The sequence below is a fragment of the Strix aluco genome, chromosome 11 (genome assembly GCF_031877795.1).
Source record: "Strix aluco isolate bStrAlu1 chromosome 11, bStrAlu1.hap1, whole genome shotgun sequence".
In the NCBI taxonomy this organism is placed as follows: domain Eukaryota; kingdom Metazoa; phylum Chordata; class Aves; order Strigiformes; family Strigidae; genus Strix; species Strix aluco.
The window spans coordinates 348345-362049 of NC_133941.1; the positions used below are offsets into that span (position 1 = coordinate 348345).

The 13705-nt window shown below is 41.0% G+C and overlaps 1 protein-coding gene and 1 long non-coding RNA gene across 4 annotated transcripts in view; both read left to right on the forward strand.

The window, feature by feature from the left end:
• TMCC1 (transmembrane and coiled-coil domain family 1) overlaps nucleotides 1–13705 on the forward strand; it is a 120914-nt gene that overhangs the window by 22135 nt on the left and 85074 nt on the right. Inside the window, exon 4 of one of the 3 annotated variants that reach the window (XM_074836526.1) lies at nucleotides 2012–2723. The exons of the other annotated variants lie outside the window; for them this stretch is intronic. Coding sequence (XP_074692627.1) covers nucleotides 2178–2723 — 546 coding nt within the window. The 5' untranslated portion in view covers nucleotides 2012–2177. The remainder of the gene's footprint in view (nucleotides 1–2011; nucleotides 2724–13705) is intronic. 3 annotated transcript variants of the gene reach the window in all.
• LOC141928398 (uncharacterized) lies at nucleotides 2730–4573 on the forward strand. Its single transcript, XR_012624749.1, has 2 exons — nucleotides 2730–3851; nucleotides 4476–4573. It is a non-coding gene; the product is annotated as an uncharacterized LOC141928398 (long non-coding RNA).

Here is a 13705-nt window from a genome sequence, read left to right on the forward strand (position 1 = left end):
TCTAGTTAGACCAAAGTGGTGTTCTTTAATATCAGTAGTATTACTAGTGGTAATCTGGACAGAAAGCATGCAGGAGATCAAAAAGATACTGGTTAGAGACTATACTGGGCATCTTTGATATGAACTACAGTTCCTCAGTGAGTCCTGACTGAAAAATGAATACTGAGGAAATTAGCCAAAATGAAAAAGTCAGTTATGGGTCAGCTGTCAGGTTTGTATTTTATACACCAAATAATTTTGGGATTCTTGCTTTTTAGCCAGTAAAGTTTGTTCACTGAACCGTTTGGTCTGTTGGATGAAAAGGAAAATCTGGTTTTGCCTTTTTTTCCCCAAAACTTAAATTGAGTGGAGACCTGCAATTCAACTTTCTGGAAAGCCTGTTACATGAGAAAAAATAAATATTAAGAAAGAGTGAGCTCAAAAGTCAAAGCATAATTCTAGTCATAAAGGCACTTGAAGTCATTTAAGAAAGTGTTAAGTATGTAAAAATAAAAGGTTGCTTGCTTTTTTTTTTTTTGTTCTGCCACACAATTTCTGCATGAGTATGGGTAAATATATTTTTCTGGGATGTAGATTATTACTTTGCATTTAATGTGTTATTGATTAAACTGGCTGATATATTTAGACTCAATGCTTATAACATGTTCAAAGTGCTGAGATAAAATCCTGTATGATTCCAGTGTTTTGCTTTCTGTAAGTACTGAATTTCATCTTGCCTCCAGCTGATAGCAACGGCATTTGAAAAAAAGAGAGTGTGAGGCAGCTCTTCTGATATTTTTGGATGCCAATTTGGAAAGCATTTTGAAATATCTGTTTAACCCCTTGTGTCAGGTTTCAGATGCACAAAATTGAGAGCGCTCTAATTGTAATCTCAGACCATTATGTTTCGCAGCTGTTTTAAGGTAAAAAAGAAAGCTCTCAAATCCCAAACATATGTCGCATTTCAAATAAAACGTGGTGTTTTTTTTTAAAGCACAGGCTGCTTTTTGCCAAGATTGAGGTAGACCTTTGTGATCTGGTTTCTGTACTTATAGAAGCCTAATCAAAGCTTTCTCCTGCAAGAAAACAATGATCGGCTTCCGAGCATGTGATCTCATGGTGCTGATGTAAAACTCTTTCAGATACTGTGTCCCTCCTTCCCTCCCTCCCTTCCCTCCCTCCTTCCCTTCCCTCCTTCCCTCCGCCTTTGCTGTACTTCTCCAATAGTGTGTTGCTATCTAAGTGCTCAGCGGCCATTTCCTATAACCAGCTCCTGCCTGAGCCCAGGTGATAGGTAAGGTTGAGCTGTCTGGGAGAAGAGCTGCGTGTTTCCTCTCTGCTAGAGACTGGTTGCTTAATCTACTTTTAAAAAGGCATTTTGTTTTCTCTGAGAACTATGGACAAGACAGCCGATTGAAACCATTTCACTTGCCTGTTCTTGCTTGAGGACAGATTTGCAGATCTAGTTTCCAGTGCCATCAGCGGATGTTGGCAGTAATAAGCCATTTCTTACTATTTGAAAATGCATAACTGATTTGGAAATGTTCTGTTTTCTTGCATATATTAAATACTGTGAAGTTAGACATTCTACAGGAAAATCAGGTAGGCAGAGCAGATGTTACATTTGAAGCACAAAATAGCAGATCTTTGTTGTGAAACAAAATTCTGCCAAAGAGACTAACATGCTCTTCAGAAGTTTAACCTCATGTTCTGTTAGATATTATTATGGGCTTGATCTTAATAAACAAAAACCCACTGGTTTCACCTTGCTTCTCCCTCTTTTGAACAGCTTTTTTACCTTTCTTGCTTTCCTGTACCCTTTGTGCTGGGCTTCTTCCCCCAGGCGATGAATGACTTGTCTCATACAAGCTTTGGCTTCTGCGTACAGCCTAGATGCAACTAATGCCACATGGAGGGATGCTTGGAAAACTGATACGTTTTGTTTTGTTAATGGCATGTTTTGCGCATTGGATTTTTTAACCCACTACTTTCTGCATGGATGTATAATAATGACTCTTTTGTTTAACATTAGATAAGCATGAGATCACCGTGGCACAGCTGCATGTGTAGTCACTCTTGAAGCAATTGCACACCTAATTGGCTGACAATCTTGGCATTTTTAAAGCAAACACAAGCCTTTTAAAGACAGGGGACATATTTATGTATGAATAGTCAAATAAACCTGTTGGGTGTCATCAATGGAGCCCTCTGGCACTGAACAGTTGTGTGATGACCCTGATCCTGGAGGCAAAGCCCAAGATCAAGAGACCAAAAAACAACATGAATCAGAGCAAAAATTATCCAAAATAACCCATAATGCTTTGGAGAACATTAATGTGATCGGTCAAGGCTTGAAGCACCTTTTCCAGCATCAGCGCAGGAGGTCATCCGTTTCCCCGCATGATGTGCAGCAAGCTCAGGCTGATCTGGAGCCTGACCTGGACTTGGAAAGCCAAAGCGTCTGTGCTGAAATTGATGGTGTCTCCACCCACCCCACAGCTCTGAACCGGGTGCTCCAGCAGATCAGAGTGCCGCCTAAAATGAAGAGAGGGACGAGCCTGCACAGCAGGCGGGGCAAGGCAGACGCCCCGAAAGGAAGCCCGCAGATCAACAGGAGATCTGCCCAGGATATGCAGTCAGGTCGGCCCAGATCGTCATCTACTACAGATGCTCCCACAAACTTATCCGTGATGGAGATTGCTGCTTCTATCTATGTAGGTGGAGAGGAGGCCACAGCAGCAGCAGTAAGTTACTCAGATTTACCTTTGGTCTTTATCATCTCCTTGTATGTTTTCTTAAGCCTTTTGAATCTTGTTTTTAAAAGCAAGTTTCTTTCAGCAAACACTAATGCTACTGTGTTCAAAAGCTTCTTCAGTGGTGAAGCAAAGAGCTTAAAAGATGCAAGCATTAGTCATTTTCTCACATGGCAGGTGGCTTGTTTTATATGTCTTTGATAGTGAAGGGAGAGCTACTTTTGAAACACATTAGGTTGGCTGGATGGCACACCACAGTCAAGCAAGGAGTGATGGGACGAGCAGCAGCCAGAGTAGTCCTCCTTAGCAGCTGTTACCTAGTTCCTGCAACAAAGCCTTGCATTTACGTAGATGGCTTTCTTCCCCTCTTGTTTTATCGTGTATTTTATAAAAAGGAGGAATTCCAGTTTGAGTGAATGGTGCTGTCGAGAGGCTGTGGGAGCGCTGGCTGCAGCCTGTGACTGAACTGCACTGCAGTGCCAGGTTGACAGAATCTGATTTAGATCAGCCTGGCTGCTGTGCTGATGTGGGATCACTGCTGTCTCCTTTAGTTTGTCTAGCCCACGTGGAAAAAGCCTTCACAGAAATGACAGCGTTTGCTCTGTGACGTGTCCTCGCAAAGCTGTGTGTATCGGCGTATTGACGATATTAAGTAGTAATGTTTATCTTACCATCTCTCTTCTTTCCCAGATCAATTTAGCTGAAGCAGTCCTTTTTTTGAAAAACTAGGCTTATGATTTAACTTTAGCTATAACCTCTATTTTCCAAAAAGGCTTTGCAGGCTTGTTCATTGGAGGTCAACCCCTTTGATAAATATAGGAAGCATTGGGAAACTGATTTCTGGTTTGTATGCTCTTAAAGTGTGACCAAAAGAAACAGTCCTGCTGGTGCTCAATGCTATGAGATAGCACGGTCCTGAAGCTTATGTAGATTTTTTTGTTATGCAAATTTGTTCTCATGACCTACAGTTTTCTTTGACATTGGCCAGATGACGATGGATTGGGGCCAAATAAGATCTCCTCAGTCATCCAGAGGTTGCCTCACCTTGCCTCTGCAGCAAGATTGTTCTCTTGTTGTACATTGTTTTCCTCCCTTGAAGCCTACTTTGAAGTACTCCAGGTGAAAACCTTTTCTGAGTATTCGGTGGTATAATATGCTTTCAGTGTATTTCCCTGAGAGTCACCTGGAAATCAGCATATCTTGCATTTATAGATGGTAATTACAAAGTATTAGCATAAATTACTCACTGCCTTAGAATGATATTATAAAGTTTCCTCTTGGGAGAAGTGTTGAAGCAGTCTGCCTGGAGCTGTATCTGAGGTTTTTGTTTCTTGCCAACAGTTAAAAGAATAGAAATAGTAATAAAGTAGTTAGGAAAAGTGTACATTCTCCAAGCACGGGTTAACTTTACAATTGAGCCATGCCAATTGAGCCCCAGGTTTGTTTGCTTACTGGCTCTCTTTTCATTGTGAGTGAACTCATGATCTTTGTTTCAGGAGAATTTTGGGGAAAGTTGATAGTTTTCTGAGTTTGTACTCAAATCCAGCAATTTAAGATTATGAAGCAAGCTCTGGTTTGTTGGTTTAAAACTGTAGTTCCTTTACTTGGTGTACGAGCAGGGAGATTGAACAGGCCTAAGCATATTAGTTAAATAATACGGAATATGGGAAAAGACCTGGAGGGAGGTGTCCTTTCTCCCAACTATGTCAGCTGGCCTGATGAAATGGTACCACCTTTGCCTAGATCAGTGGTCTCCAAAGTGGGCTGCATGCAAGACAATCTGTTGGAGTGGAAGAAGAAATTTTTTGCACCATTAATAAGTAAAATAATTTTTTGAAGTAATGTTTGGTTTATCTTTCTTTTCCTTTCTAATTCCTGTTTTTGTGTATGCTTATAATGTGCATAATGTATTAGTTCAGTAGTACATGTATATAGTTTAGAGATAAATGTAAATGTATTGACAGTCCATGCTCAAAATTTTTTTACTGATGGGGTACACAGTCAAAGTTCAGAAACCACTGGCCTGAATGAATTGGATCACTTGGCAGGAGTGATTGGAAAAATGAGAACTATTAATCTGATAGTAACTGCATTCTGCTACAACTGCTATGTGTGAGAACAAACTTAGGAGTCCATTTTTGGTAGATAATGGCCTTTGATTATTGACAAGCAGCAACTGTAGCTGTTCTTCCTATGGAAAGCGTTCTGTATTGAGAAGCCTTTTCTGTGAACGGCGGCTCTTCTGCTACATAACTGAGTAGTCATCTAGGAGGTGGATGGGAGAGTGGTTCCTGGTGTTCTTTGTCGTGTCCTCAGCTAGTGTGTGTGCCCTGTAACATGAGGGGAAGGGGCTGTTCAGGCTTTCTGCCCTCCATATTTGAGGGGACTGGAGTCTGAGAGAGGAAAGTGAAATGCATGTTTGAAAGGCCTCCTTGGGGGGCTAAACCACCCAGAGACCTCTGTGACCAGTTGTCCCTCTGTAGAGTTCAGTGAATCTCCAGCTGCTCTTTAATATTTGCATATTGCACCATTTTCCTGGCAGACAATAGAGATGTATACTCTGGGTCTAAAGTGATATAACCAAGGAAATGCTGCCTTGCTTGTTCGTCACACTTCGGGGAGATACACCTTTGTCTGATGTCTAATTTCATTTTGGTCTGGTGGAGAAGCTTTGTATTTACAATGTGTCTGAGCTGACCTCAAGTTTAGGTTTTGCACAAGAGGATTTTCCTTTCTGGTAACAAACTGATGGATGTAGTGGGGAGAAAAGGGAACAGACAGGGAGGGTGTTGGACCAGCAACCTCTGGATTGCATCTGGAGCGTAGCCTCCTGGACTGTGGCTATAATGTAGGCTTTGGGAAGAGCAAGGGTTCTAGAGTGACTAAAGTTCGTAATGTACCTGGACAGAAAGGAATCTCCTAAAAATTTTGGAACATGAAAATGGAAAATCTGATATACTTGGTCTTTTAAATGTAGCTTGCTTGCAAACTGCTATGGCAGGAAAGTGACAGCAGTGATCTACCCTATGAATATGACAAGAGGCAGTCAGCTGTTGTAGCAATGGTCATGTTTTCCTTTGTAGTGGTACTGGTACCTCTGTGGTGTGTGCACGCAAGGTGGGAACCTTTGTCGTGGGGCTGAGGGAAGCTGTGGAAACAAGTTAATGGACTTTAGCATAGCTAAAACAATGAGTTTTGTATTTAATTTTCCATTCTCATTCTGTGTATTTCTTAAAATCTCACTTAATTCTCTTTTAGATCACCAAAAAAAAAGAAAAAACTGATGAAAAATAGCTGCACAGAAATAAAAAATGTCATCATCTTTATAAAGTAGAATAAATAAAATCTTGCTTACGGGTCGCTTCATTCTGTAAAGGTATTTCATTCCTGTAACCTGAAGGTGGAAGACTGGTCATGAGCTCACTGGAGTCCTGGCTTTCCTTCAGTTACCATGTACGTGCTTCCTTTACTCATAAACCTGTTCCCGTTTGTAGCATAGATAGTACTTAAACAGTGCTTCCTAGCTAACGAGATCCTACTTGGGCAGAGGGAAAGGGCTGTTCCTCAGCACACAGCAACTGATAGAGACACAAAATAAATAATGCATCTCTTTAATGAGAACAGCAGCATTGGTGAAAGATTTAAGACTTGATATCATCTATTCAAGGAGAGAGTGATACTGCTTTTTAGCAACCTGTTCAGTCACTTCCAGAAATGTAGTTACGAACCGGAATAGCATTTGTGAAGGTCTTTCAAGTTGCAAAAACAATCAGCAGGATTTCAAATTGCTCAGAAAAGGGAATTTTTTATTATAGGTATTTTTATTTAAAATAGTTCATGTTGATGAAGTCAGAGGACCATATAAAAAACCAAATGTAGGTATCATGGTAACTCTAACTTCTAATACCAATCTTCTTGCAAAGAACATTTTTATTTTCTTAAAGAAGTATTTTATAGCGATGTGTAAAGTTTACCCATTCTTTTGACTGCTGTTAGTTTCAATACTACTCTTGCATGTTTTCTTTGGTGAAAAAAGACTTAAAATGAGAGCACACAAATTTGGTTTTTTTTAACAGAAACAAGTAAAAAAATAGCTAAAGCAGCTCTCAAGTTTGTCTTAGCTTAGTCAAGTTTTCTAAAGGCAAATGTGTGTTCCTGATGTTCCTTTGGCATTATTGTAATTTCAATGTTTGCATGTTTATACTAGATTATTGGCTTTTGTTAAATGTAACTATAACATTCTGCCCAGAGATGTGACAAAACAGGAACTTTCATGATTCTGCATAGTCTGAAGTTGGTTCAGAAGCCTCGTCTGCCCTCAGACTCATCAGCCTTTTCTAAGCAAGCTAAAGGCAAAAGCCTTGAGTTCTACACAGTTCATATATACAGTTTACTTCAGAGATTTGAAATGCTTGAGTGTGCACTCCAGCTGAGGCAGTACTGCTTCTGGCTTTGCACGCACTTACACATGTAAAATTACAAGATGAATATGGCCTGTTGTTTAACAGCACTAAATTCAAGATGCAATTAGATGACCCATTGCTCACCATATTCAGCATTCTGCAGTTGTACTTTCATGTGATGTAATTTTTTTTTTTTTTTAATGAAAAAGACTGGGGTAAAGTAATCTCAAATATAGTCTTTCCCCACCCTAGTCCTGCCTGAAACTTTCTCATATCTTCACAGAAGATGGGTGTGTGCATAAGTTATAACTGTATCTCTAAGCAGCTTCAGCTATGGTCAGAGTTGATTAGTGTAAGGAGCATCTGGTTCCTGTCTAAGGATGGTGATATAAACAGAGGCTCTAAACCAAGAGGGTAAGGGAAAACAAAAAGTGTTGTGGATTCCAGTGACTTTCTCTGGTGTGTAAAGTACCAAAACAAGCAAGAAAGGGGAAAATTGGTTCATACTTTTACTGGCTGTAATCATCTGATGAAGGGACTTGGAGAAACCATGGTGGCAGCATGCAGCTGTGTCTGTCGTTCCCATCCCAGGCAGCGAGACTGTGTAGTCAAGCATAGCATCTCTCATTTCTGTGCTTTGAGAGGTCCTGGAGTAAAAGCTGTGATTGGAATCTAGTGGTGATGTGGAGCTTTGTTGTTCAGCTCTGTTTTCCATGGATGTCCGTTTCCAAAGTCTGAGTACTATGTATCTTTGATATTAAGTAATTCACCACTATGAAACATTTCTCCCTCCTTTCTCTCCACATTTCCTAAATCCTACTTCTTTGTTCTGGGCTCTCTGATAAGAAAATGGAAGGACTTGAATAATTCACCCAAGTCTGCAGAAAGTAGCAAGTCGTTTGGCTTAAAAGGCTTTGGGCAGAACTGACATGGTGGACAAGGTATTCAACATGTTATCTCTGACTAGTGAAAGGGAGATTACCTGCTGAGTACTGATTGGTACATTTTGGCTAATTTGTATCAGGTGACTAGCCATGAAAGCCTGGGAGACATTTGAAAGAATTTGGAATCTGGTTTGCTATAGAGAGTTGTTTGCAGGATCTCTGGGGTTAGCAGTAAAAACGTGAATAATTACATTCTTCCATTATTTTACAAACTTCATTGGTGTATGGTTTTATCGGGTTTTGGTTCAAGGCCAAGAAGAACTACAAAGAGGAGAAATAAATACTTCAATTTGAATGGATTTGTGATAGACAAAATGTCTAGTGAGCTGATCACTGCCAAAATGGCTGTGTGACTTAAAACCCATCCTAGCCACCCTGGGTGGGTCAGTTGGACTGAAGAATATGTATGTGCATGTCAGGGCCCTGAGTGCGCTCCCTGGCTTCTACAAGTTTAGCTGTCTGTGTTCAGGGCCAGCTGCTGGTCAGAGCTGCTGTGAAAAAGGTGAGGTGTAGGCTCAGCAAGGGCTTGCAACTCCTCCTTTGGGAGCTGCTTTTAGGCTGAGACTTGTGCTCTCTCAGTTGATCTGAGCCCAGACCTGTGGACTGCCTTCCCAGATTAACCTTGGACCTGCTTCATTGCTGTGGACCTCTGTGGTGATCCAGACTTGGCTGAACCCGGTTGCCAGCCCTGGGCCTGGTGTGCTCGCCTTGCTGGGTGGTGAGGTAGTCCACTCCCTCACTAGTGAAGTTCTTCGTCCGCTGCCATTTGAAGGCAGCTAAGCGAGTGTTACCTGCTGCTGACGGTGTTTAAAGTACCTTGACTGACTTTTCACTGATTTTGGATACGGAAGGGAAGAATCTGCCAGTTCAGCTGATGGGACTGTGATGTCCTGAACTCCTGGAGATGTTTTGGCAGAGGATGTCTGGCCCTTGTCTCAGTCCATGGGCAGGGACACTCCATGTGTTTAGGTACTGTGGTATATTCAGATATTTTTGGACAAAATCTGAATTCTTCCAGAGAGGGACACTAATTTATGCATAACAGTAAAGCTATTATTTGACAAGAACTCAAAAAAAAATTTTCAAGAAAGTGTTTGGTTCACAAGTGACCATGAATTTATTTGTCCCTTGAAAATTCTTGATCAAGAGGGCACCACCCACAGCTTGCCTAGATCTCAACTGCCTCAGAAAATTAGACCTAAAATTAGGTGGGACTGCTAGTCTTAATCACTGGTAAAGAAATTATGTTGCACCTGCCTGTTATCTGTTACTACCTTTTGTCTTTTAGCAGGTAGTCTGTAGGAGGGGGAGGAGAGTTTGGTGGAAGAGTTGGATTCTTTCTTTTCCTAGGAAAGTTTGCCAAGTCCAGGTGATGAACCCCATTTTCTCTCCCAAGAGCTGGTAATGCACTGCCTCACAATGTGGCACAAGACTTGGAAGACTTATTCAGGAGCTCAGTGCAACCCTACACCTCAAAAAGTGGGGATGGCTATTTCCCCCCCCCCGCCCCTAAAAGAGCTGGAAGGACCAACGGGACTAACACTTCTGCAGTACTGCCGTGAACTCTGCGTAATTCTGAGAGCTGTAATAGTCACGTGAGCTGCCCCGGACTTACCTGCATAGGAAACACACTGTAAAAATCAGAAGATACAAATGCTGAGGTTTTCTCACAAGGAAGGGTAGAATGTTGTTGTTTGATATTCTCTGAAAAGCACCCGTGTGTTGCCATATTAACATAATACCTTGCAGTTATTCTGCTCTGAGATGTGCTGTCTTGGCTATGGCATGTGTCTGGAGGTATTAGGCTTAGAGTGTGTTGATTTTGCTTGAACTTCGCTTAAAGGCAAATTAATGTAGACAGCTCGTAGGTTAAATGCAGATGATTATACAGCTTTAAATAACATATGACAGCTTTTACTGACTTTACAGTATAAAGATGTAATGCATTTAAAAATCAACTACATGTAAATTTTAAATCACTGATACAATTACTAGCAGAGCTTCTTGGTTTATGATTCAGTGAAATCAGGAAAGCGTGATGCAGCCATTTGTTAAATCCACCTTATAAAAGACATCAGTGTGTTTGGCATTTGAGAAGCCAGCTTAGCATTCAGTTTGCCACACTGTCGTAATTTTTTACTAAATTCATGAATTGCTAAATTGCAAATACGATTTGTATTACAAGATTAGTTACAACACACTTCAAATGATGGAGTCAGTAAAGAGCCAGGTAAAACCTTAAATTATTAGAGCAAACTTGAATGCACCAGAGATGAAGTTAAGTGTGAACTCAAACTTTAAATGCTGTCTTTGAGACATCTCAAGTTGTTTCCACACAGTGTTACTTTAACCCTACATTTTCCAAATTTATGTAATCTCATTGAGACTAAATTGTTTAATGAAGCTTAAGAAATATAAATAACTTATGTGAAATATCTGGCAGATGACATTCAGTGATCGGGATTTAGAGTTCTCTGGAGCCTGGGCTCTACTTGAGTCCCTATGGATTGTGTATACAGCAGACCTTCACTTGGTATTTTTGGTTTTGTTTCATATTTGCTTTCTCAAGACATTGCCTATTTGTCTCCTTCAGCTCTTCATGATCTTATCTTTTAAATAAGTTTGCCTTTTTCTTTTTTTAATAAACACTACCAATTTCACTTCCTTGATTTTGGTGTTTGATGACAGTGAAGATATGTTGACTTACCTTGCCTCAGCAGGGAGTATTTCCTTTGAAATTCTTCAAGAATTTCATAAATCCAGCTATGATTAGAAAAATATCACTGAGCTACAGCATTGATACATCTGTTGTGAACATATGGGCTATACAAGCTACAAGGACGAAGAAACAACGTCCATAACGGAAAAGTAGTGATTTAATGAGAAAAACTGCATAACATAGGAATTGTAGTCAAGCAATATAATTCTCCTTTTTCTGATTCATGTCTTGTGTCATCATTTGATCTGCTGGTACCTGCCACTGTTGTGATGCAGCCTGTTTTTGCCTGCAGTAGATGCCTGCCATCTGTTATGGAGCTCTTCTGCCCTCATCAGATACTTGGTGTACAAGGCTGCTTCGAGGGCCTCGCTCCCCCACTGCCCAGCCGTTCTTCGCTACCGCTGCGGTTGGTACTGCTCTTGTAGCAGAAACTCCTGCTCTGCTTTCCCTTCTTTCTTTATTTTCTCCCAGAGTTCAGTTTTCTGTCATTTAGAAAAAGCAACAGACATTTTGTTCTCTTTTAATGATTTGTTGTTGCACTATGGTACGTTGAAATTAGTGGCAGTGTGTTCTGTTCAGTAAGGCAGCATCCTGTAGTTACCACATAATGCTGCATGGTGTCTGGGGCTGTTAAGTCTAAGATGTGCCTGTGACTGCAGAAGATTTTGCTACATGTCGATGTAGGAGGTCAGCAGACTTGGATTGCTGAGAAATTAGCATTCAGTTATATTTTTATTGTATGAGGCTTGTAAAAGCCTCTGCGGGCTGCTGTGAAATTGTCAGTGCTGCTTACTGGAACGGCAGGAACTTTACCTGTTGCAAATGCATTTGTGAAGCGTGGATGAGCAGGAGCCCATGTGCTTCTGCCTGGAGTTTACTACTGAAGCTTAAGACCTGTTAAACACATCCAGACTATTTCCGTATCTTCCGTTTTTTGCAAAGTCAAGCCCTGAGCTTCATCCTTCTGTGCGAGGTGAGGCTGTTCAGTGATTTAAGTTTATGCTTAACTCTGCCTACGTAAATGCTGTTCTGAGCTTAATTAACGTTTGTGGTTTGTTTGCTTGCTCAGTTGGTCCTGCTGGAAACTGTTACACTTGCTTTTTAACACTAGGTGCAGTATCTGAGATACAGTTCGGAAAAGGAAAAAAAACCCTTATCTTTATCAGCACGGCCATGTTGATGAGGTAAGTGGCAAAAGTGAAAAAATCTTGTAATTGAATTTCCTCATATACTTAGAAACTCAGGCCACATGGCATGGGGCAGCAGTGAAAGGCCAGGACCCCTCAGACCAGGAAAGACCTGAAGCAGATCTTGGAACCTGTGTTCTCCAGCCTGCTCGTCTGAGTCCCCTTGAGGGGAAGAAGTTTCTTGTGCCTGCCTAATGTGCAAGTGCTGTGTGCAATCTCTCACCAGAGAGAGGCTAAACAGATAGGGTACTGATATTTTTCCAGTATCATCTCTGTTTTGTCTTTGTTTAAATTTCTGAAAGCCCTTATCGGCTACCATGCTCCTTCACTCCTGATCCAGAGTCTGGTGTGCCATAGATTTCTCATTAGGCTTCATTCTTCCTTTTCCAGGAGCTTCCTCTTTCTCCAGCCTGCTTATTTCATGTGACAGGGTCAGTCTTCTGCTGTCTCCTCATTAGATACACCTACACTCCCCTTTTTGTGCTTATAACCCTGTTACATCCCGCACACCAAACACACTGCCAGGAAGCTTTGGAGGTTAATCTCCTCAAAATATTATATTGTTAACCCAAGAGGGTTTTCTGTTTCGTTGTTTTTGTCGTCTTCCCCTCACCATGTTTTATGTGTGGATGCTGCAAAGGCTCTTGGAGACAAGAGCCTTTATTTCTTGTTTGTTCTGCAAAGCCCATCGAACAAGGTTGGGACTCAGCGAGGGAGCCACTGCCGTGGGTGAACTGGTCGGACTGAAGCATTTAGCACGTTGTCACTGCTGCTTACAAAGACAACAAGAGCTACCTGCTTACTCTGCTGATGTAATTTCGAAGAGGTTCTGTTGCCATACAAGCAAAAGCATAATAAAATCTCTTCTGTGTCTTTACAGCTCTAGTTATTGTGAAGAACAGGGTTAAGCCTGGGGCAGCTGTCAGTTTATCAAGGGGTGGGATAGTCCCTTTCAGGTAAACGTGGAGAACTGTGGTACTACTTTAACTTTGCTTGTAAATAGGTTGATGTTGTAAGCGTTAACTCGTGTTTGTATGGTCCTCCAAAATAATGAGCCTCATTCTGTGTGGTGCTGAGATCCTCTGTTCCCAGTGGGAATTAAGGACATTGAGTACTTTGTGGCATAAGGGAGAGTAAATTCTTAATAATCCCCTGCACACAAAATATTTTTAGTTCACAGTATTGTTCCGTTCTCTGTTCTTTCAATTTGTTGTTGAAGTAGAAGGGCAAAATGTCATCCCAAAACCACAGACTGGATTTGTTCTCACACCTAATTTACATACATTTGCATGTGTAATAATTCTGCGGCATGTTGTCAGGCTTTGTATAGAAACTGAGAAATGAGATTGTCATAGCATGGAAAATAATGTAATAATTAAAGTCTTACTGAGATACTTCACTTGGTCTTACATTTCAAGCAGTCTAAATTTAACTATTTTTGCATAAATCTTTTCTTGTAGAGGCAGCCCACTGAGCTGAGAAATCAGGTTTGAATATGATTGAGCCTGCATGGGTCTCGTTTTGGTACACCGTACTTTCAGAGCTCTTTGTGGGGTAATGAGTTGTGTGTGAAGACATGGACAAACAACAATATTCGGGTTCCAGAAATAGAAAAGTAGTGGTACTTTGGTGAGAAATTGTGTCTGCGTGAACTTTTATTGGTGCCACGAATAATACCAGTGCCCAACCACTGCATTGCACCCGGTGCCTCTGAAGTTAG